A 24144-nucleotide genomic window follows, 5' to 3' on the forward strand; every position below is an offset into this window, starting at 1 on the left:
TAACTGTTAACCCTGGGGTATCATGCAGGGGTGACTGTGTGACTCTGTATTAACTACTGTATATAATGTTATCTCTTTCCATAAGACAACAGTATGTGGGGAACAAGCAGATTAGCAAAAACTCCTCCAAGATAGAGGTGTATAAAATGAAGCTCTAACATCAGTTCCTTAAGTGCCATTGATTTAGAAAAGTGTGCAGAAATACACACTTGAATTTGCAGGCATCCCAAGAGGTTGTCTTGGAAGACTGAATTGCTTATTTAATAATTCAGTGATTCTAGTGCTGCTTCACTGTACATGGGTGATGTAGGTAGCCACGGCAACATCCTCAGTAGTATGGAAGGAACAAATGCTGAAGATTGGCATCACACTTCCTAAATGCTTTTCTAGGATGGGAGCCAAGGATAAAAAGCTTGTCTGAGTCCTGTTCCAGGTAATTCTAGTCCATTGTGGTAGTGGACCACATATACTCCAGTGCTGTATCAGTTTATCTCTAGTCTTGCTGCTTCAGTATCTGTAGATCAGACCTTTACAGTGGGCTCTGTCACAAAGACTGACTTAGACACAGCTTAAGGTGGCATCTGCTACCTGACAGGGCACTTCACTTACAAGGCTTGGTAAAAAGCTGAAATTGTAACTGCCTTTGTCCTTCCTGGCCTCTTTAGAAGCCACTGTAAACCACAGCCTGGTTGTGGCTTCCATGGAGGAATAGCAGGGAAGCCACTTTTTTCCTCTACATATAAGTCTCAATCTTCAGAGGCTTTTTACAAAGTACAACTTCTCCAGAGCAGCTTCAAAGAAACCCTCAGGTATTACACAATAACCTGCACCATCATCTGCTAACACAAGCAGACTTTATTTATTGGCTCCATTTTCATTGTGTTTTTTTTAAAGTAATTAGGCTCAGATATGTGACATTTCTTCTCAGACCTGCTGCAAAAACTAATGTCAGGGCAGTGTGCTGGGGAAAGTCTTTCTGTATGGCAAATCTGTACAGAAGAGTTGGCTCCAGAAGCAAATACTCATTCTGAGATCTGCCCCTTTCAAAAGCAATAACTGCAATGTGCTTACAAAGTAAAACCCTTCCCAAAGAATGACAGAACTTTCAGAGAAGTGAATTCTGATTTACTTTATTTAATAGTTTATTTTTTCAAACACATTATTTAAAATCAACATTGTTGTTTCAGTTTTCATGTTTACACATGGGAGTTTGTTTTTTCTTTTTAACCATGATGCAGTAAGAGCTTGATGGCCTGCCTTTGTATGGGAGATACAAACAAATGCTACAAGAATCACTGGCTCATGTAACTCTCTTTTTGGGCCAGGCCTTGATGGGAATAAAGGGAAGGAAAGGGAAAAACGGGCTCTTACTCCAAAAGTAACTTTTAAACAATTTCAGGGAAAGTGCCAATAAGAACTCCTAGAAAGAGGGAAAACTCCCAGAAAGGTCTACAGTTGTTCATCTGACAAGAAGTTCTTACATGAAAGGTCAATCTTTTTTGCATACTGCTTTGCAAAAATAAAAAGTACCACCACCCAAGAAGTGCTGATACACATGGCACCGATTCATGAGAATTCAGGTGCCTGTGAGATTTCTGTTGGTGCTAGGTAGAGGTATTGTACATAATCCCCATATGGCGCAATTTCACCTCACTTCAGCTGCCGGCATGGTACAAAGGGAAAAACAGGTATTGGCTACTTGTTTTTAAAGCAACAGTGCTACTCAAACTACAGTTAATGTACATGTAAGTTTGTCATGCATCAAAAGCCAGATTTTAACAGTATGTGAAAGGCCAATATGTATTTAGCTGGATCCCTGAACTTTGACAGTTATCCTATCCATATGCAGAAGTCAGATCGTACCTTTAATCTGCCAGCATTATCACACTATACCACATACTGTATATCTGCATTATCCTAAGATACAAGTCTCCTCAGTACTTAAACATTAGCCTTTTTTATACATCAACTAATTTGTATTTTTGTTTCTTTGTTCTGATTTTTTTTTTTTACAGATAAAATGTTAGAATTCTATAACCATTCTTTATGGTATTCAAATAAATCTAAATTCCAGATTTTTCGCAAGGAAGTTTGTCCAACAGCTCTTGCAGTTTCTGTTCAAATGATATGGCACATCCTTGTGAAATCAAACTAGCCACTAAAAAAGCCAAAAAGTATGAGAACACATTAAAAATGTGCACACGCTAAAGTAATTTATATTGACAAATAAGGAATGTTGTTTATTAAGGCTGTGCTTTAAAAAGAGGATGTTTAGGGTTAAGTAGCCTTCATCAAGGCACAGAACTAGCTAGAGGTAAGCACAGCTGTCTGTACCAGACAAGTTATGTACAGCCACTAGTGAGGTGTGCATGCATGCAAACACAATTTAAAACTGCACAGCTGGTCTTTGTAACAAAACTGACCATTGTTAAAAGGAAATTCTTTGACTTTTCAATGGCCAGTTTTACTTCATTATTAAAAACATGGCAAATATTCCCAAACATAAAGAAGTATTTTAAACAAAGTGCTGCACAGATCTAAACCCTGCATGGTTGTGCTGTCTGATCTAGAAGCATTTTGTAGACATCATAGGAGCATTTCACACAAAACTGAAAATGTCATTCAGATGACTAAAACAGGACATTTCCACAGACATTTCTAACGCTTTTACATTTTCAAGTAGTCGAGTTCTTACGGCCACTGGGTTTTTTAAATGTGTGCTACAGCAGTACAGGTTCATGGATTCCTTTAGCAGCAAAGGCCTACTTCAAGGGGCACGTGGTCTTTTCAGGTTGATCTGTTTACTGGCCTGTTCTTCCTCTTGTAGAGCTTCCCGGAAAGATTTCACTTTGTCTTTAATGAAAAAGAGAGAATGAGTAGTGAAGTGCCTGTGCCCAACACAGATCTTGAAACAAAGCCCTGATGCTCCACAGCCCAGCCCTAATGCACAACAAAGAACATTCCTCCACAAAAAACAGCTGACGCCACAAACAAGGGGATTAATATAAGCTTCAATTCAATACTCGCCATGCTAACAGGCTGCTTAGCAACTTAGTCCCTTTTTAGATGCTACCCCTGTTTCTAGGCAGGATAGGTCTGGAAATGGCACAATTTCATTCCCAGCATGTAACCTGTTGACACTGAAATTCTGCTTCTGACTTAAGAGTATAGGGAGATACACACCAGATGCATCCTTTTCCTTCCTAGCACCTTCCAAACCATCCTTAGAGGCACACACAACTGTATTTAGTGTACAATCAGGCACTTCTGTACATTCTAAAACTAGGTGGAGCAAATTCTACCCCCTCCTGTTTTTCTGTGAATGGGAAAGCATTTGTGATTAAATTCTGGAAGTTATTTAACAAAACCAGATGCATACATCATTCACTTATTTCACTGTAACCATAACAAGAATGGGAGAAACCTGAGAGAGGAAGTGTGGCATCCTTTTGTATATCTATTCCTGTCCCCCTCCATTCCCCAGTCATATTGCCAAGAATGGGAAGAAGGAAACTAAAATGACAGCATAAAGGTGTCAGTTCCAGAGTGACTGGAATAAAAGCTGAAATACTCTGTGATCATTATGTGCCATGAGCAGAACACACAAGATACTGGGAGAATGAATTTTTGACTTAACAGTTCTTCCTTCCTGTAAAGCTATATATGCATCATCCTGCTTGTAAAGATGCAATAATCTCTTGGACAGCCTTTACCTCCAGTACATTGTTTCAAAAGCAGTATCTAGTAAGTTCTCAAAGAACAAGAAGTCACCTAAACTGTGTTTATCACTGCTGGTGCTTCAAATGGTCTTCTTCTGAAGAAGAGGCCATCATCCATACATAAAAAGCAAAGGAATGTACCTCCAATTCTTTGCTAAAGTATGCTGGCACCAATGCATGCTTACAGGGCAAGCGGGCCACATCTTACTTGCTTGATGTGTTCTTCTAACTTAGAGAACATACTCAGACTAAGTAAAGAGTAAGATTATCTTATAAGGAGTTTTTTAACACAGATTAAAAAAACTGACCCCCACCCCTCAGCCCCCAACCTCACCCTTGAACTTTTACCAGTATAGCAAGTCTCCTGGAGTCCAAAGAGTTTCAGAAACCAAACCTAAAAATTCAACTCCATGAGGTACCAAGCTGACAAGCTGATTTTTGAAGACAAGTGCAAGAGTCAATTTTGGGCACTAAGAATTACCCCCAGTTTGGTTTTCACCAAAGAAGCTGGCAAAATTCAGGCAGAAAGACTACTGAAGCAAAAAGTAAGCGAACCACCAAGCTACTCAGCTTGATGCTACTCTTAAGCAAAATCTTTAAAGTGACGGCCAGCTCCCTGCCGCACTGCAGACTGCAACAGAGCAGGAACTGGAAATTCCTACTCCTTTTTCCTCATTGCATTACTTTATTTTTTCACAGAGTTCATTTGGATTTTCTTTTTCTCTCCTCTATTGTTTTGGAACAAAGGAAAAGAAAAGGAAAGTTGCAGGATCAAGTTTATACTTCCTAGAGGTAAAGCAGATAATTCTTCCTAAAAACTAGATGAACTGAGCACAGGGCAGGATAAGGGAGAAAAGACCCTAAAACATAACTACACTCTTTTCCCCCTCCTCATTATTACTGTGAGTCTCCATGCCATATGAAAACACATGCTAATAATACACAAAAAAAGTGATTAAAAAGTATTCTACCTCTAAGTTCAGTCAGAGTATCAATTTTTTGTTCTAGAATTGCTTCAAGTTGGGTAGCGTAAGAATCCACATCATAGTCTACTTCTTCTGTCATCGCAAGAAGAGCTTTTTCCTCTTCCAGCCATCTAATAGATTCCTAGATAAAAATTAAAAAAACTAAATACATTAGCAAAATTTCAAGACAAGCTTCAAGACAAAGAGCTCAATTAGACCTTTTCTCAACAAGACCACACTTTTTAGTTTCTAGTCACCTCAATGTAACAGATTTCAATCCTAATATTAAACTTTGTTGTTAATTCGGCAAAACTGAAACCTTATTCCTAATTCAGCAATACTGTATGTTTTCTACATTGTTTCTTAATGCCAGCAGTCACACCACTAACAGGTAACCAGTTCTCTTCAAATCTAGAACATACATGGTTGTAAACCTAAGAAACTCAACAGAACAGAACTTTATGTCACGACTATATCCCTTCTGACAGGTATTGAAATTAGAAGTCAGACTTCAGTCTTAAGTATGGGCTGGTTGCCACTGGCTATAACCATAGTGTTATTATACAGTCAAGGAGCCAAGACAATTCTGTTTGGAGAGTTTGGAAAGCAGCTGTATAAAAGAGCAGCTATTTTAAGCTCACTATTGCCTGAGCTAACTCCCCAGATACTTAAAAGTACAGTAAAGGTTGGTTAAAGCAGCTCTTAGACATCTTTGCACTGCAAGTATTACAAAAAATAAAAAAGAAGGGGGGTGGGGGAAGTCTTGCAGCAAAGAAGAATGCAACCAGCATCTTAAGGGTTACAGAACCATGCAAAACCGATCAGGAGAACTGTCCCCATTGGAAATGCTTTGATTAAAAAAAAAAAGCAAGCAGCTGACAGTTCTAGGCATGCTGTGCCTGAAATACTAAAATTAAGTCTTTCCCTCTGTGCACAGTAGCCCAATAATTGAAAGCATGGTCCAAGCTCCGTGTGTATTTTCTGGTTTTTAGGACAGATTTGGATTTACATCGGGATAGGATTAATCTCATCTAATGTAAACTTGTACATCCTAGACACAAGGGAAGACCAACACCTCCAGAGCATGATTCATTCTGTTGGCCTATTTTAGACCTTTTGGTTAGGAAAGATGTTTTGTATCAGGAGCTTCCAGGAGGAAGCTGACAAAAGACAACTTCTACCTGGTACAGGTGGTAGATTTTGTATTGGTGCAGCCCACCTCCACCCACAGCATAAATGAATAAGCTACGCTCCAAACAAAGGGAGCTGTAGCTCAAACACATTTCCTTCCAGCGGCTGCTGGGAGGAGCAGTAATCTCCAGCAGAAGGCCAGATGGACACACAGAGGCAGTAACATCTTCACTAATGCAGTTTGTCTCTCCAGAAGTTGCAAGCATTAGGAGACAGCTTAGGCATATGGCATTTGACTTCCACACTTCTGCATGTTTTACTTCAGGGCTAATGTTTCATAATAACTAAATCACTACATCTGTTGTAAAATGTGTTACTTAGCATCCTGCTGTATTATGAACGCACATCAATGTTCCACCAAGATAGATATCTAAATTGAGAAGAGTGTGTATTCCCTGTAGGTTTAATAGTCTGCTGTTTGCTTGCAGCAGATGTGCCAAACAGACAGTCTGCCTGAAGACTCTAAGGTTACAAACAGAAGCAACTAATATTTCCTTCTGAAAACTAGTAACTCATACTTATTGCTACAATTTATTTGTGAATATAACAGGCTCCATGGCGCTGACCAGCACTACACTGCATGGGCAGTATTCCTTCCAAAGACCCCAAAGGGCAAGTGAAAACCTTTATCTGTAAAAAGGAAGCAAACAGGCAATTAGAAACTATGTGTCTCTTCTGGATCTCGCAGGGGGTGACGTCACAAAAGGATACTCAGATCAGATACTGGGAGGGAGTACTGCAGTATCTTAAGAGGGAGACGACCAAACAGAAATGCTGGTGATAGAAACATTACTATTAATTTTCAGCTCTGACATAGGAATATTGGCAGTGAAATTGAAAATTTCAAAACCCATCTGAATAAACTCCCTGTAACTAAGGAAACACAGTCACTAATGCTGGGAAAAAAAGACTACAACAAAAAACACAGTTAACAGTAAAAATAGTAAAAAGAAAACAGCAACTTTTCTTACAATGAATGCAGTCTAGTTAGGAATATTTCTTAAGAAGAAAAGGAACATTTTACTAATTTTCTGGGATCATACAGACATATGCTTCTCTCTCATCATGGGGAAAAAGGTAAGTGGTTATGGGATCTATCCCTGTTTGTTTGCCACAACAGGCTTAGCATAATAAAACAGTTTAGAAATCTCTGACAGCAATGGAATGACCAGATGACATCCTACATCTCCCAAGAGTTGCACTTTCATTGGGAAAACCTGAATTCCTAGATTAGGATAAAAGAAAGTAAAGCTCCATCTTTTACCTGGAAGACAGTCCTGTGATCTTCTACCACTTGCTCTTCCATTTCTACCATTTGTGACACAGCTTCATGGAAAGTAAACAACTGTGGAGAAACTTCCTCTTCCTAAAAACAATAGTTAAGCTTGTTAGTCTAGAAAAAACTGGCTACAGGAAATACATTGAACATGATCCATCTCTTCACAGAAGATAAAATAAATATGCAGAAGGAAGAACTTGTCAAAAATAGAATTTAATACTTCTATCAAGAGAATCTCCAGAGATATGTGGAGAGGGCAATAAATTCAAAATACTCATATAGTTAATTTTAATTTATATTCAGTAAAAATTTCCAGCCGCTAATCCTAGTGAATACCAGAAAATAGAATATTCCACGTTACAAAAATAAGGTAAAATAGTAATAGAGGAAGTCACAAGAAGGCGGCTAACTTCTAATAGGTTTTAATGCCTACAGAACACTGGTTTTCTGTCAGGGCTTTTTTTGCGTGTATATTGCAACAGACAGAAAACAATTTTCAAAAAAAAGAGAACAGCAATTATATTCAATACATTTCAGGAAATCAAAATATAATTGATCCTTTGGAAAAAAATGGAATGAATGTAAAGTGGGAAGTCTAAAATGTACACAGTGACTAAGATTAGAAGATTGCATAACATGGATTTACAAACGGGCAAATAGGGCTTCTTTAGAAACAAAGAGTTAGCAATCAAAGGGGAAAGCATTACGTAGGCTGTAATTAAGGTTTCAGCAAGTCAGTATAGTTCCTTATATGATGCCTCTGAAATCTTTTTAAAAACATACTGTAAAAATTTATTTTTAATTCCACACGAACAATGAAAAAGTATGACATGGAAGAGTATCTGCCTGGAAGGACTGTCTAGTAGGAAGCTCTAGGAGTCACTAGCACATTCTTATAAAATAAAGAGTCCTGGAAGAAAAGCCAGTTACTAAAATGTGAAATACAGCAGACACCATGAAGTATCTGAGAAGACAGAAAGTAACTTAGGATAGTAAGAATTTTTGTTTTCTATCTTTCATCAGCATTTTCACAAATCAAATTTTAATCCCTGTTGAACATTTAAGGAACCAGGACTAGAGCCGATAATCGGCAATGAGGGGAAAATGCCTGTTAAAAGATGTCCCAGCAACCTACTCCTGCAGCCCGGACAGATGTGCTGGGAACATAATGTGTTCCCCCAAGCAATGCACTGGGGTTTCACCCCAGGAAAATCTGAACACCAGGAAGAGGAATGATGGGTAGCTAGATTTCTAAAGGCAAAGAAAGGCAAACGCGATTGAAATGGGTGTGGCATTCAGGGGAAACAACGCTCAAAAACACAAGGGTGTTAGAAGTATCCTGGGACACTCATCTGAATTTAACTGCCTAAAAATATCTGAAGCTATACAGGAAAAAATGCACACTAAAGAACACCAGAGACTAGAGCAGACCCTGCCTAGACATTAAAAACACCAGCCTGCAAGGGAGAAAAGTAACACATTCTCCTCTCACACTTCAAGAAACATTTTTGGTTTTGTTTCTTTTTCTGTTATGGGAATGAACAAAACCATAAAGCGAAAGAGTGAAGAGGCATGCTGTCTTTACTTAATGATCTTGCTAACAGACTACAAATACACATTACTCTGGATTTGTTCTGCCACTGTATTTATCATCATTGCTTTCCACCTAATGCTGTAAATAACTCACGTTTCGTTCACAAAGCAGTTTGAGATCATCTCTCTGAGGAGAGCTCCCCACACCCCACTGCACCTCCAAGTCGTCAACCTGATTGGAAGCATGGTGTGTAACGGGACGGCTCTCTCCTGAAACACCAGGCTCAACCATCAGCTCTTTCACCCTATGAGCAGAAAATGTTTCATTTGTGAATTAGTAACTTCACTTGTAAAAAAGTCACAACAAAAAATAAAGCTCTACGGGTTTATGCACAATTAATTCATTTAATAAGGAGGATGATGTCAGCTTCACAAATTTAATGTACCTTTAGTGACAAAAAGATGTTTGACCAACTGCTAAAAAGCATGGACCGTTGAATTTCAACTACTTACAGGTGCATTACAGTCCACCCTCTAGCAAGAGGCATTTTCCAACTAAAATCTAAATACTTTTAAGAGGGCAACCACCTCCAAACCCTCAATATTAACTCCTTAACAAGTGAGTTAATATTTGAAAGAAAAGTTTGTTCAGCACCCTAAGCCTGTCTTTCTTTTTCTATGCACACAAGCGTGCTTTAAAAAAACTGGTCAATCAGTACCCCACTAGCTGTCATAATGCTTGGTGGATTTGCTTATGAGGAAAAATAATCTGCAATCAAGTATCTCAGAGAATAAATCAATCCTTTAATTAAAATAATTTCAAAGATGAAAATATCTTAATAAAATGTTATGCTCTTTTAGCATGAAAATTGTTTAAAAGACTGATACTGACTGTCAAAAAAAAGGCCATTTAAAAGCAAGTTTATGAAACAGATACAAAGTCTGCAAGTATACCAAGTTTTACAACATAGGTTTTCTTAAAGGGAAAAAATATTTTTTCAAGTAGCACTTATTTACAACAATGTAAACAGGTTTTCATTCATCTTCAGAGTGATGAAAAGTTTTAATAATATGTATGTATGAAAATTGTTTTCTTAGAGATATTCAAATTACCCTTAACACAGACTTGTCAGATTTGGTCCACTAAATGTACAAAGGTGACATCATCATTTTTTTAAAAAATGTATGAAGGAAACTAGCAAGCCTGGATACAGAGTGTGGATGTTTAAGGAGGGTGAACAAAATACTGGGAAGATGACTGCAGATCATGCAGAACCATTACCTGCCAAACAAAATAAAAACAAGAGTATGTGTGACTTCAGGCAAGGGATCTAATGAAAGGTTGGGTCTGTAAAATTACATGGCCAAAAAGAAAACTTAAAAATAAAGATTCCATGTATAGAATGAAGTAGACCTGGTGACTGAAGGAGAAAAGTCGTCATACTCATAGGAAGGAGAGAGATCAGAGCGACTGCCACTACCCTGTGAGAAGGGAATGTCCGAAGGACTAATTCCAAATTCCTTTACTCTGCAGCAGCAAAATACACCAGCAAATTAAAAGAAAAATGTTCTCATAAACACAGTTAAAATGACAGTTCTTTTGTTTAGCATGCTTCTTTAGCTAGTTTAACTAATTTTTTTTTAATATGAAAACACAAGTGTGCCAACATATTCAAATCTTCTGTAAACAAAGTTACAGATGACTAACAAAACTGAACAAAACCAGTGCTGCTGATTTGCAGGGGACTATAATAGCAGTGTAATCAGAAGAGTAATTTCAGATTTCAGTTTGCACAGTTAAAATTTGTTCTACATTCAGTATTTCACCAAATGGCTCCTCTTAAAATGTCAAACAACCACAACTACAAAACTTTCATTTTATTCTGCCCCATCTTACGCTGCGCACACACTGGTGTTCAGCACCTAAAACCCAACTGTACTATGAAAATGATACATTGCTAGAAAAAACTAAAATACTACACAAAAGACATGAAGCTACTTTACAGTGACAGGCATTTACTCCACAACAGCATACAAATTTAACACCAATGAGGAGAAACAGTTTCAGCACTAGTATACTAAAAAGTAGGTGTTTAATTGCTTTTGCAGTGTCTTTTTCTGGAGTATGTATTCTTTAAGGGGTAAAAGACCCAACGAGTCTTGACAAATATATAAGATCCTTTATTATGTTACTGTAAGCAGAGGAGTAGATGCCTCATTCTCACCAGGAAAAAAATCACACAGCTGGTTTAAGCGAGGCAGATTTGCTACTAGATACCTTGATTCAGACACAGAGAGATTTGGATACAGAGAGAAGTGGGTGATAAGCATTTCTAGCAGCCCTTTGTGCCAAGTTAGTGGCTGGCCAGGGTGCCCAGCCAAAGAGGAGATGTGGTTCTGCTCTATCTTTCACTAGAGCAAGCAGGCCACTAGATGGTAGTGTCTCCTGGCAAAACCAGGGTTTCTGATGGCCCAGAGTCTTGTTTGCCTACTTTGTTCTTTGCAGCATAGGGGGTCTTTAGGTTGCAGGTCTGACTGCAGAGACTCGCAGGACCTGATCACCCCATCTCCAGAAACATTAAATGAAGAACTGCAGCAGGGGAAGGCTTCTTTACCACTCACTGAAGAGAGACAAACACTTCCAGAGAGAGCAGTACAGGTCTCAGAACTGCAGCATTAGCCTCTGGAGGTTCAAATTTGTCTACACTGATATAAAGTGACCATTGGATAATAAGACTTTTTACTCAGTGGTCTCAGATATTTGCCCGAGTTGGGAAGTATAAAATTTCATTTTATGTACGAAATACACTAGCAACTGCATGCAATTCCACCAAGGGGATTAAAAAAAAAAAAAAAAAACACATTGCAGAAAGGCATTTCAGCTAACAGCCCAGGGAATCATCATGAATACTGACTACCCTCATGCAAGAGATGGTGCCTCCAGAGCCAGGGCAAAACTAACTGTGGCACCTCCCACATTCCTTGCAACCCATCTCTAGATAATGGCTTAAATGCAGTTTCTACTGATTCTATTTTACATTGTAAAAAGCAACTATTTAAATCAAATGTGAGCCTAGATCAGTAATTGGGTTTAATCTTATTAAGAAATGCAAGTGTGATCAAATTATTCAAGTAGCTAAAATAATTATACATCATTGATTAACACTATTCCAATTATCTGTCATCAACAACTGATACAGCTAAAAGCAATAATATTTTCCATACCTATTTGCGTATCTTAATGTATTTAGAGTGTTTTCACATGATCCCATCCCCGGGGAAATAGTAGCAATCTGGAAAAAACAAGTCACACATTAATAAATCACTTTGCACAGATGAAAGGTAACTACATTTTTTTTTTTTTTTTTTGATTTCCAGTTTCACTTGAGATCTTCTACAAAAACTATCTACTATATACAGCTGTACTTATACAATGCCACCTCAAGGAGAGAGTCAAGTCAAAGCTTCAATTTAAGTATTTTAACCAGACCTGGAATATTAAGAATTCACAGAAATTCAGTAAACTTCCCCCCTTTCACTGTCTTGGTAACATAATCTGTAAATGCAAAACTAACTGAAAAAACTAAGACTCCTCAAAAAAGGAAGTATGTAACTCAGAAAGTCTAATACATCCTGAAAACAATTACCAGATTATTTTTTAATGTATCTTTGTAGGCTGCTCTCCATTCAAACAGACTGCACACTGATTTGAGATCTTTTTGGCCACAGTCCAAAGCTGTACTTAATACTAAAGATAAGTATGTGTTTAAGTAAAGATTTTTTTTTCTCTATTCGAAGTTCTCTGTAAACAATACTTGAGAGCTAACTTATCAGATGTATTTGGAATCTATAGGTCTTTCCTTTTCCACTTAAATAAAATACCCTGAAGATCTCACCTTCCTTCCAGCACTCAGCAAAAATAACTGATCAAGAAGCAGTGGCATCATAATTTGTTCTAGTTTCTCTCAGTAGTCCAATTTTTTCAACTGTGCTCCTTTCAGACATTACTCGGGACAAACACTTCTATGATCCTACACACTAATATTTTTTGTGGCAGCACAGCATCAGGAGACTGAAACTGATGAAGACTAGATAATCCTGGTCTCCTCTTTCCTCCTGCTGCTGACATAACTACAAAAGCACAGGTAGTCATCCTGAGAGGCATTTTTTCTACTGGGGAGAAAGGAAAAATATGTGGTGGGAGGGAGTCAGTCAGAAAGTCTGAAGAGCCTGCTACCATACAGACTTAAGTTTAAGCCTCTAATACTGGTACACATTGGTTACTAATGAGAACAACAAGTGTAGCCTTAAAAAGATTATCTGACTGCGAGTCTCTTTATAAAGTGTTCTGGGTGCTAACAAAACCCTCAAGTTCTTAAAATCCTTCCAAACTCATTTAACGTGAAAGTATGCACCTCTTCCATCAGTTCAAGTTTCAGAGCATACCCAACACAGCACCTGCCATTAACACCAGGGGACTAGTCGCTCCGTTTTGAAGCGTTCCAAGTACAGCTGCTGCAAGGAAGTGCCACTGTAGGTGCCATCAGCTGTGTGGATACCCCGTGCAGCGCACAAGACTCAGTCTGCTGAACACAAGTGTCCACTACATCACACATCGTTCTCCTCCAGCAAGCCCAGTCCAGGCAGGGACAGGAGAACCCCAACCTCTCTGCTGCTTGCTTCCTCCCTCCTAATTCCAAGTGAGGATGGGAAAAACTGCACTATTTATGGACAGGAATATCTTTAAGACTCACAATTACCATTATTCCGATTTCAAATGTGTCTGCATTGCTTACAAGCCATCACAGTGGGATCAATGGCCCTTTTGGGACACTGAAGTCTGCAGGTTCCCACTCCCATCCCAGCAGGCTGAGGGGTCTAGTACTTCAGCCTATGACTGCAGCATGTCAGGGATGCAACACAAAGATGCAGCACTGGTTGAAAAATGAGCCTATTCTATGTAGCTACCTTGCAAATTCCAGATGATGATACATTATCCTATTGTGGAACTCTTCAAAAACAAAACTCTTTCAAAAGAGTTTTTGAAACTACTGAAGGACAAGAACTTAATAAAACTGCAATGACTAATAACATCCAAAACAAGCTATTTATGCTGACTGTATGCCTCTGGATTCCTTTAGAATGAAGCAGATCCTAGTCATAACTGTTCACATTATGAAGCTATTTTCCAAATATTTTTATGAAATTAAAAAATATTTCCAAATCATGTTTAACCTTACATATAGAAGGGAATGCTTCATCCTCAAAGGTCTAACTTTCAAAATTGCAACAGGAAACCCGTAAATGATGAAAAGTCAAATAAAAATGAAGTGTAGAAATTACCAAATAAATTAAGAATAAATTTTGCTGATGAAATCCTTGATAAAAATTACATGTAAACAAAGACTAAAATCAGAATGTCACAAGTGGTCTAATACTGAGAAACTACATGAAGGAGTAACAGAAGAATGAGTTTGAAACATTTCATCATGAAAGGGTTTTCTTAATTCTTCAGAATTTTAAGACAAAATAAGAAAATGTAAGAAAACAAATATTTCAAGCACATTTCTACTCACTTTTAGAGGGGACATTTTTGCTTAATTTAGAACCATATTAAATATAAAAGAATGCAAGCTTTATCAGAAATTGAACATCCATATATCATGCATTATTCCCAATGGCATTCTTACACATCTAAATGGTAAAAAATGTTACAACCATCAGAAGAGTAATAATTAAATAAAAAAGCTTCACCAAAACAAAGGCAGCTTGTTAGCCCTTTAAGGAGGTAAGGGTGATGGTGAGAACGTCAAGAAATATTCACAAATGTTAATGATTCTACATACAGAGAATAACGTCCAGCAGGCTACCTTTCCAAACCTTCTTAAGCTGTCTGGATGCACTAGCTGAAGATGCACACCTTAGCTTTCTGATCCTGTACAGGATTTATGAAGTTATAGAATCATTGAATCGTTTGAGTTGGAAGGGACCTTTAAATGTCATCTAGTCCAACCCTGTTGCAGCAAACAGGGACATATTCAACTAGATCAGGTATATCTCAGTGGGAAAGAAAATAATCCTGTCTTTTCATCATCAGGAGACTTAAGGAGAAAAAAGATTTTTTAAAAAGCTATTTCACCTCCATTTTTGAATTAGAACCATACCTAACAGCTAATGGGAAGACTAGGCTGCCCCAACATAACGGTTTTCATGTGGTCTGAAGGCTTCTTTGGTTTCTAGACTAATCAGGAGTCTGCCAAAAGTAACCAACACAAACAAGCCTAGCAATGCGTGACCACTACAAAGAGCTTGCATTTCTTTAAGGAGAAATGTTAATGCATAAATAAAAACAACTGGACATCAGTGTTTTTATCTGTCCTTTCCACCATCTGATTAATTCTGTTTTACAGTCTGATGCAAATGCACATTTATACAATATACAAGCATTCATCCCATCTATCCAAACTATCTCCCCATCAACACCCAGAGCATATTCTGTTGTCTTTGATACCAACTTTAGTCTTTGTCACTTTAAGATCTTAACTCACCACCATACTTCCAGTCTACACCACCTTTTCCAAAATTCTGAGTCAAACAATACTCTCGTATAATTAAGACCTTATCAAAAATAAACAAAAAACCAAACCTCTTAAGGCAGAAGTCTTTCTAGCTAGGTGCCTAGCTAGGAAACTAGAAAGAGCAGTAAGAAAGAAAATAAGAAAATAGAAAATAAGAAAAAAGGCCAAGGAAAAGTGAGAAGGGAGCATGTTATCTGAAAAGTCTCCAATGAAAGTCTTGATCCACATAGTGTTAGTGGATAAACTTAAGTCCAACACATTGCCAGTAGCATGAGACCCATTTTAAACATAAAAGCCTAAATTCCCAGCATCTTTTCTCTTTGTAATTATTAGACCAAACAGTTAACCAAATCAACTTACCATACAGGTACGTGAGTTCTCCCCAATGAATGAATCTCTTAGTACCTGAGTAAGTTTACTTGCTCTGAAGGGCGTATGAGGTTTATTTCGGCCTAAGGCTCTAATGCACTCCTGAAAGAACAAATAGGTTTATGCATTTTTCTTTAACATGGGATGAATAAATATAATACAAATTCAATTCAAAATCAGAAACCACAAGCCTTAGTTATTTTGCTGTCCCCTAAAATATCATTAAAATTTACCATTAAAGCTTGCATTCAAGACAGGTTAGGCTTTTACCTCTCATTAAGTTCAGAAGGGGTAGGAACTTAAAAAGGAGTTAGGAATCTAAAAATTTTAATCTGTTTGTAAATGTAACGTAAATGTAAACATCCAAATTGATTACAACTACTGTAACCACCACCACCACAACAAAAAAAAAAAATCAGTGCGGATGTTCAATGTCCAGACTAACAATTACTTCTGGTTATCAGCTGCAAAAACCTGAATGAACAACAACTTCCACCAGCAGAAGCAGTGGTGACTGGGACATGTGTTGACTATCAACTAAAAGCAGTAGCTTTGACTTTGCCTCTGCCAATAACTTAATTTACAGCTCAGAAGAAAACAAACTTTCTGAAAGCATCCGCAGCTCACAAACCTAGTAAGCACAGTTCTCTATTGATATACTCAATATTGGAAGACGCTGAAGTATTAAGACAGTTAAGACACTTGCTTTAAAATATTCTTCCTGTGAAAAAAACAGGATAAGGTTTCCTCTTCTGCTCACAAGGCTGTGAGACTAAACTAGTATTTGCGATTGGTTGGAGAGTTCCTGTGAGAAATATTTAATAATATTTACATCTATAAAGTAACTATAGAAGTTAAAGCAGCAACTAAATACAACAGTGCAAAACCAGGACTCCACTAATCCAAAGATCACTTCTGCCCACTCAGAGCTCCAACATCAACTCATAAAACACTTCTTATACAAACAAACTTTAAATTTAAGTTTTTTTGTTGTTATCATATTTTCGTTATTAATTCCAGTTTCTGCCTTTGCATTAATACTTTGTGTACAGGCATCTCTTTAGAAGCATGGCTCCCTTCATACAGTTTTAATATGTCTGTACACACAACTTCAAACAACTGTAATTCAAAAGCTTTTAAAATTAGAGCTTTGGTTTTAGCAGCACTAAGGGACAGAATGGATGTTGTGTTACAGGAATAGTTCTACAGCAGTTCAGCTAATCCTCTGGCTGCAGCCATATCCTTGTGGCCTTTTGAAATTTCCTAGAAACAGCTTCCTCTAAAAGCCAGGGTAGAAACTGTGGGATGATAATCCAGGAATGCATTGCAACTGTGAAACAGCATAGACCAGAACTAAAAATGGGCTCAGAAGAAAACTGCCATGACACAGAGAACATAACACAGGCAAGTTGGCTTTAACTACAGTGAATATTGAAAAAACTCAGCAGTAATATGAATTTCATAGAATGGACACAGCTCAGACAAACAGACTGAAGCTTGCTGAATGTGCTTTTCATATGCAAATGCTCAAAAGGACTCAAAAACTTACAGGTGAGCAAGGCAGTGCACTCCTTGAATTTTTAAGATTTGTACATTATTATACTTACATAAGGAGAAAAGCAGATTAGACAGGAAAAGCGACAACAGATTTTCAACAAGTGTCATTACAAACTAAAAAAAGTATCAAGTGTGTGTTGAATTACTAATACGACAATCGGCAAGTTTAATTAAGATATTTTACTGTAATAAGTTTTACTTTGCTTACTCCTGAAGAATCTGAATTGGATTATCTCCTTATTAGTAAAAGGATTATAGGAGGACACTTCCAGCTTCTATATTAATGGAGTTTTTAACTACTTTTGCTTTTTATCACAGCTCAGACAACCAGGTAACAAAATGACAACACTACTTCCACGTAGAAACATTACAGAAATAACTTCCTGTAACAAAAATCTGAACAGGTTAAGACAGGACTGATATCCATATAGAAACAGCAAATCTTGGATTAGCACCAAAGACCACTCCTCAGAGCGCACTTATTTAATTTGAACATGACATTAACATTCAATATTGAATACAAATGGGAAAAGCTGTGTAATATTTTTTGGGACAGAAGAAAAATGGAAGACTAGCCTATCATTGTATCTTCTGGTACTGCTGTTTAGACCTCCGCAAGACCTCCACCAATTTTTATTTCCCCTTGCCTGTATAATTTAGACCACAATCACTAGTACAGCAGCAGCAGAACCTTCTACTGTAATTATGAAAATGAACTAAGGATGTTGTCTGGGTATTGCACTGAAGGCACTAGCCAGTACAAAATCAACAGGTAAACTGAAAAGAAAGAAAAAAAAGAAAGAAAAAAGCCAAACCAAATCAAGCAGCTTTATTCAATTATATTTGGAAACTAGTGATAACATCAACAATCACATTATTTACTTTGTTGCTAAATCAAACCAGGCCACAGTTTTGGAACTGTAGCTTCCAATTCTTCCATGTGCCACACAATTTTGTAATGGCACACTATAGGTTACAATGTTGTGGTGTTTTGTGAGATCTGCTTAGTCAGATATAAGCCTTCCCCTAAGTTTATACTGGGGATAAAAAAGTAAATACAGTGATTTGGGCGTTCAGATTCTTTTATCAAAGCCACAGTGGTGGTGCTGAGGGTAAACATACGCAAAACCAAACAACAACAGACATAAGTTCTGAGACATTGAAAACTGTTGTTTTCCCAGCTAGGATCAAAAAATTACATTCCCTATTTAGACTGAACCTCTTTCAAGCATTATAAAACAAAGAACAAAAAAACGCATATGAATATTTAAATAGTATTTCTTAGTTCTCTTGATGCGTCCTGGATTAATATATGAAAATGGGTAAAGTAGCCGTATCAGACAGTTTGCTACAAGGAAGAGCAGTCAAAAAAGGATTCCAACTTTCAGGGGTTATTTCAATCTATTTGTTATTTCTTTCTGGATAAGTTGCTGTTGTGCTGCTTTACTGAATAATTAACAGTGGTAAATAATTTAATATATTTTTTTATATATATAAAAAAAACAACTGAGTTCAGTAAGAATATTTCCAGTTAGCATTTCAAACCTTGAATACTCAAGTCAGTCACCTGTCCTCCCATTTTAGATATATATCAATAAAATCTTCAAATTCAGTCATTGGGGTCTTTTTGTTGAAGGGTTTGTTGTGTTTGGTTGGGTTTTTTTTTGAATTACATGCAAGTCGATAGCACAATGTTTCTGCAGTGTTTCTTCAGGCATTTAGAGGAAAAATCAATACATTATTTTACCTGTCACATCAGCAGACAATGTAGACAAGCAAAGTCTGCAAAAACACTCATTGCTATAATATGTAAGAGGTATCCACCTACTCAAAGGTGATGGAAACAGTTCAATTACCTTGAGTGCTAAAAGGCTCTTGTTAATTTCCGCACCTTCCAGTCGTGTCTGCCTATCTGCACTTGAAGTATCCGCGCCTCTTTCGTTGCCAGCCAGATCAATCAGAGAGAATTTACCATGTAATTTTCCTTTCTTTCTGAGAATGATCTGAAACACTGCATGGCTTCGAGAAGAGTGTGCATTTGCAGATGTCTGGCCAGATGTCCTTTGAACAGAAGAGAAGGGAAGGACATAGGAACAGGCAGAGGACCAAACACATTAAACATACTAACCTCATAACATTAGTTTTTTTCAGGGCAGAGTCCTGTATTTTCCCACATTTGTTGACCGCATGTCTAACGTTCTTGTGGACACTAGAGATGCAACCTTAGTAAATGCATGTACACACTACAATTATACCTCTTTTTCCATCTCTTCGAACAGAAATGGAAGATTAGTAACATTTTACCTCCCTTTTAAAAGCAAGAATAATCAAAGATTTCAAAGAATCAGAGAGTTTGCATGTAAAATGCTGATGGCATTTTTATTTGCACAGGCAGTAGTCTAAGCACAAGGCTAATTTTAAAAACAGTGAAGCTAGATTCTTAAAAAAAAAAGTTACGCTTAACCTCTGTCACTACGTATCAAGGCCTTTTAGAGCTGAAGAATCTGGCAGTATTCCAGATTATAAATGGTGTGAATTTAAGTCTGTAAGCTGCTTACGTAATGCATGTAGTTCACATCCTGTAGAAAAATCAGTTATTTCTCTCTACGAGAGAGAGGAAGTGTAAATATCTTTATTTAAAAGTTAGGCAGATTCCTTTCATGCAGACAACATCACCAAAAACCCACTGAATTTTAAAGAGCCATCACTATGAAAAGACCTGAAAAAAATCTTGTTTCTGATTCTTTAATGCAAATGAAGAACTGGCATGAACTATGGGAGATACCTGCAGCTGTTGCCCATTTCAATCAGCTTAAGAACATCTTCAACACTTCTGACTTCCCGTTCCTGTAATCCCACCACCTGGACTTGCTGTTTACCATCTTCTAACACTCTTAATTTTGTCTTCCTGTTCAACAAGTCGAAAACCTTGGGGGGGGCGGGAACAGAACAGTTAAAGGGGAGTTTTAAAAGACATCTGTATTTCAAATCCTGTATCAAAATATGCAAAGCATTCTATGGAAAAAACATGATTGGAAGAGAAGTGTAAAGAATTATTTGAAATAAAGATTTTAATACAAAGAGGAAAACCATCTTTTATGTGACAAGCTCAAAATCTTACTTGTGAAAAAGAAATTCCCCCCTTCCTCAGAGAAAGATCAGGTACTTACCTTACCACTGTAGATCTCAAAAAATGTTGCATATACTTCAAGTTCTAACTTCTTATAGCGTGGTTTCTTCAGCATCAAAAAGACATCTCGAGCTATGAACACATTTCCAGAATAAAAAGATACCTCATTATGTGTTTTTATTTAGTGAAGACCCCTCAACGCATAACAGCCTATGTAACAGCATCTCTCATACTTTTCAAGTATAACACATAGGGTCAGTCAACCAAGTTTAAGCTGCCACACTACAACAGATGATGCAGAAAACCTCAAAATTATACACTCGATTAATCATCCATTATACTTACTACATTTTTGGAAATAATCTATATATACATTTATTTTACTGTGTAAAGACACATCTAGGAACTACTTTTAATCTTACCAAAGCTCCACTGTAATGCAAAATATGTAGACCTTTATGTTTGTATGACAGAGTAGAAAATTTCTTGATCTCAACTAATTGCAAAATCCAATAGACCAATAGAGTCTCACCTGCGAGTGCATATATTCCTTTAGAACAATCTTGGTTCCTTCCTGAAAAGTCACCACCCATAGTCTAGATTTAAACAACAACAGATCAAAAATATGCTACAAAAATCACAGAACTATAACTTCAGTATTTTTTACTTATTAGAACTTCTTAAGTATATCATTGACTTGATTTTGGCTGGGATAGAGTTAATTTTCTTCTTAATAGCTGGTACAGCACTGTTTTGGAATTAGGATGAGAATAAAGTTGATAAACACACAGATGTTTTAGTTGTTAAGTACTGCGAACTCTAAATCAAGGACTTCAAGTTTCCCATGCGCTGCCCATGAGCAGGTGCACGAGCTGGGAGGGAGCACAGCACAAACAACTGGCCCAAACTAGCTGAAGGAATATTCCATATCATAGAACATCGTGCCCAGTATATTACTGGGGGTGAGCTGGCCAGCATCTGTCCATCACTGCTTAGGGACTGGCTGGGCATCAGTCAGCAGGAGTGGGTGGTGAGCCATTGTATTGCGCATCACATGTTTTCTCTGGGGTTTATTCCCCTCTCTTCCTGTCTTTTTTTTTTAATTATAATAATAATTATTATTAACAAATTTCATTATTAAAACTGTTCTTATCTCAACAAGTAAGTTTTACCTTTTTCCAATCTTCCTCCCCATCCCAGCCAGGGGACTGGGGGGAGAGTTGGGGGACTGCAGGGCATGAGCAAGTGACTGCATGATACTGAGTTGCCAGCTGGGGTTAAACCACAACCATTATATATAAAAAGTATATTGCTGACACGTATAAAAAATACTTACATGGGTCTTTCCACTGCCTGTTTGCCCATATGCAAAACAGGTGGCCATTCCCCCTTCAAATACCGTCTCCACTAATGGTAGAGCTGTAAACCTTAAATGCAAAAAACAGTACCTAAGAAACTGAGTTACTTTAAGGGGCCACTACCACAAGTTTGCAACCTTGATGCTTCAGAAATGTAAACTCTGGGCCTCCTTTAAAATGCAGAAGGCATACCCATTCATACTAGTGATTTTTTGAACTAGCATTCAAACTAGTGTGTTTTTTAATATTAACAAAAAGTTTCAACCCAGCATTGCAGCTCATGGATTAAAAAATATTTAAAATTACAACTTAACCAAAAAAACAATTACTAAAGTTACTTTCTCCCTTAAACTGAAGAATGTTTTCCAGTACAAAGTGAGCAATTTTAGTATGTTGGAGAAAACTGGAGTAACTTGCCACATTATCATTTTCTCCACTGTGATCCCACAGTTCTGGTGAGAGCAGATGACAATAACTGTCTTGCTCTTACTTGTGCTACTGCAGAAGGCCTTGAAGCAGATTACCCTTCAAGTAATAATCATTATTGTGCCATATAAGGGAGAAGGAGAAAGCCTGTACTGCTACACAGACCAGAGATTTACTTTTTCAGTATGAATACAATCATTTTTCAGTATTTTCCATTTTTGCTATGAATTTATTAATTAACTAATAAAAATTGTCTGGATAAAACTCAGTACAAAAATACAGCAACACTGTATGCCAAAAACAACCCTCATATTTAAACACTATGCTCAGAAAGACAAACAACAGGAAGGAGGAAGATTAGAAGAACTGATTGTCGAGCGGGAAAACTTGCAAGAGGCACATATCACCAGCTGCTTCACTCCCCTGCAGCTCTTCAGTGTTGAGAAAGGAAATATGTTATCAGTAGACAACCATTTGAAACAGAAATCTCCAAGGGCACAGCTTTGCTGTTTGTAAGTCTTCTTTTGTTGGTGTAAACTAACAACTATACAGATTTTCATTTTGCTACCCTTCTCCTGCTAATTGTATCAAGCATTAAGACACAAGTTTTAATTTTCAAGGGCTTTCAATAATTTTTACCATGAATTTTCTGTTATCCACCAACAGGATGTTAGCATCCAACATCAGGACATGATCCTAACTTTCACCTCCTAGTTGCTGTATTTAAGACAAAAATTAAGATATTTCTGTCACTACTCATTAAGGCTACGGGAAGCACCTTCCAAGCATAAAGAAAATGATCTTCATCAAATTAACTTTGAATACCAACATTCCTTGCAAAAAGTTCCAAAGTATTTAAACATACCAATATTACAAGCTGTAGTCATGTCTAACCTTGCCTGCTAACGTGGTCTACTCCACTGAGTGACTTGTACAAGGTAAACAGCTACTTCTGAACACATCTTTAAAGGCACTATGGGTATTATTCTGTGCCAGCTGTGGAAGTGACAGGAAGCATAAAGGAGAAAACAGGGGTCCAAATACATTGAGGCTGGAAACAGATGTGTCTGTTGCCTTTGTTTTTTAAATCAGAAAGATTTAGCATTTTGAGCAAGATAACCTAGCTCCATACACCTCCATGTTACATCAGCCACACTTCTTCCGGTATCCCAGTTAGCTCAAGTACCTCAGCAATACACCAATATAACCTGTCTTGCCTTCCTTGTCCTCTTTCCCTATGCTGTCCTGATTTGTGTCTATCTCTTAATTATCTTGCATACAAACTGCAAGCTCTTTGGAGCCTAGGCTGTCCATTTCTTCAAGTTTCCTGAAGACCAAAAGCCATGACTCAGGTTCCTCAGGTGCTGCACACACATAATAAGACAATAACCCTGAGGCAAATGGAGAGCCATGAAGCTGTCCAAATATTCCGTAGCTGAGGAGGCAGGCAATACACAAAAGAGCCTGGAAACCAGCAGGGCTTGGTGGCAGACAGAGCAGGACTGAGGTCAATGGAGGTGAAAATGACATTGCAGGTGAAGAATTCATGATAAAAGAGTTAAACCAAAAGTGAACAGGCAAAGAATGGAGGTAGCAATACACATATCTGGTAACATAGAGAACAGGAATAAAGACAATGAACAAAGTAAGCCCACAGTTATTGGAGATACAGGATAGAAAAAAGATTCACCAAAAAAAGCATATACACATACCTGTAAACCATTTCATTAGAAGCTGTGTCATCAAAGGCATAGTCAAAACGAAAAGTTTGGTTTTCTAGGTACCTTGTTAAATCCACCTTTTGTTTTGGTTCATGTACCATCACAACATCTTTACTAGGAATTGTTATTACGTCAAGGTCTTTCAACGAAGTTTCTATAAAATAAGTGAAATACACATCTAACTAGCAACACATTTTATTTTATTTTTTTTTTTTACATTTTTTTCCACTGTTTACACTCTTGTAACATCTCAGATAACACAGCTCCTCCAAGTAACAACACTGCAATGGATCTGGGCTTCTGATGCCTAGGTAGTAT

At 37.5% G+C, this 24144-nt stretch overlaps 1 protein-coding gene across 3 annotated transcripts in view; it reads right to left on the bottom strand.

Moving 5' to 3' along the window:
- Window positions 1-1941: 1941 nt before the first annotated feature.
- Window positions 1942-24144, bottom strand: part of KIF2A (kinesin family member 2A) — a 41849-nt gene continuing 19646 nt past the window's right edge. For 2 of the 3 annotated variants that reach the window (XM_040580156.1, XM_040580155.1), the window contains 13 exons: window positions 23818-23980; window positions 21658-21748; window positions 20854-20917; window positions 20362-20453; window positions 19977-20119; window positions 19048-19252; window positions 15626-15736; window positions 11913-11980; window positions 10102-10215; window positions 8842-8992; window positions 7140-7241; window positions 4691-4826; window positions 1942-2853 (listed from right to left, as the gene is read on the bottom strand). In XM_040580156.1, coding sequence (XP_040436090.1) covers window positions 2768-2853; window positions 4691-4826; window positions 7140-7241; window positions 8842-8992; window positions 10102-10215; window positions 11913-11980; window positions 15626-15736; window positions 19048-19252; window positions 19977-20119; window positions 20362-20453; window positions 20854-20917; window positions 21658-21748; window positions 23818-23980 — 1526 coding nt within the window. In that variant the 3' untranslated portion in view covers window positions 1942-2767. The remainder of the gene's footprint in view (window positions 2854-4690; window positions 4827-7139; window positions 7242-8841; window positions 8993-10101; window positions 10216-11912; window positions 11981-15625; window positions 15737-19047; window positions 19253-19976; window positions 20120-20361; window positions 20454-20853; window positions 20918-21657; window positions 21749-23817; window positions 23981-24144) is intronic. The other variant, XM_040580157.1, reaches the window with a different exon arrangement.

This window comes from Falco naumanni, chromosome Z (genome assembly GCF_017639655.2).
Source record: "Falco naumanni isolate bFalNau1 chromosome Z, bFalNau1.pat, whole genome shotgun sequence".
Classification (NCBI taxonomy): domain Eukaryota; kingdom Metazoa; phylum Chordata; class Aves; order Falconiformes; family Falconidae; genus Falco; species Falco naumanni.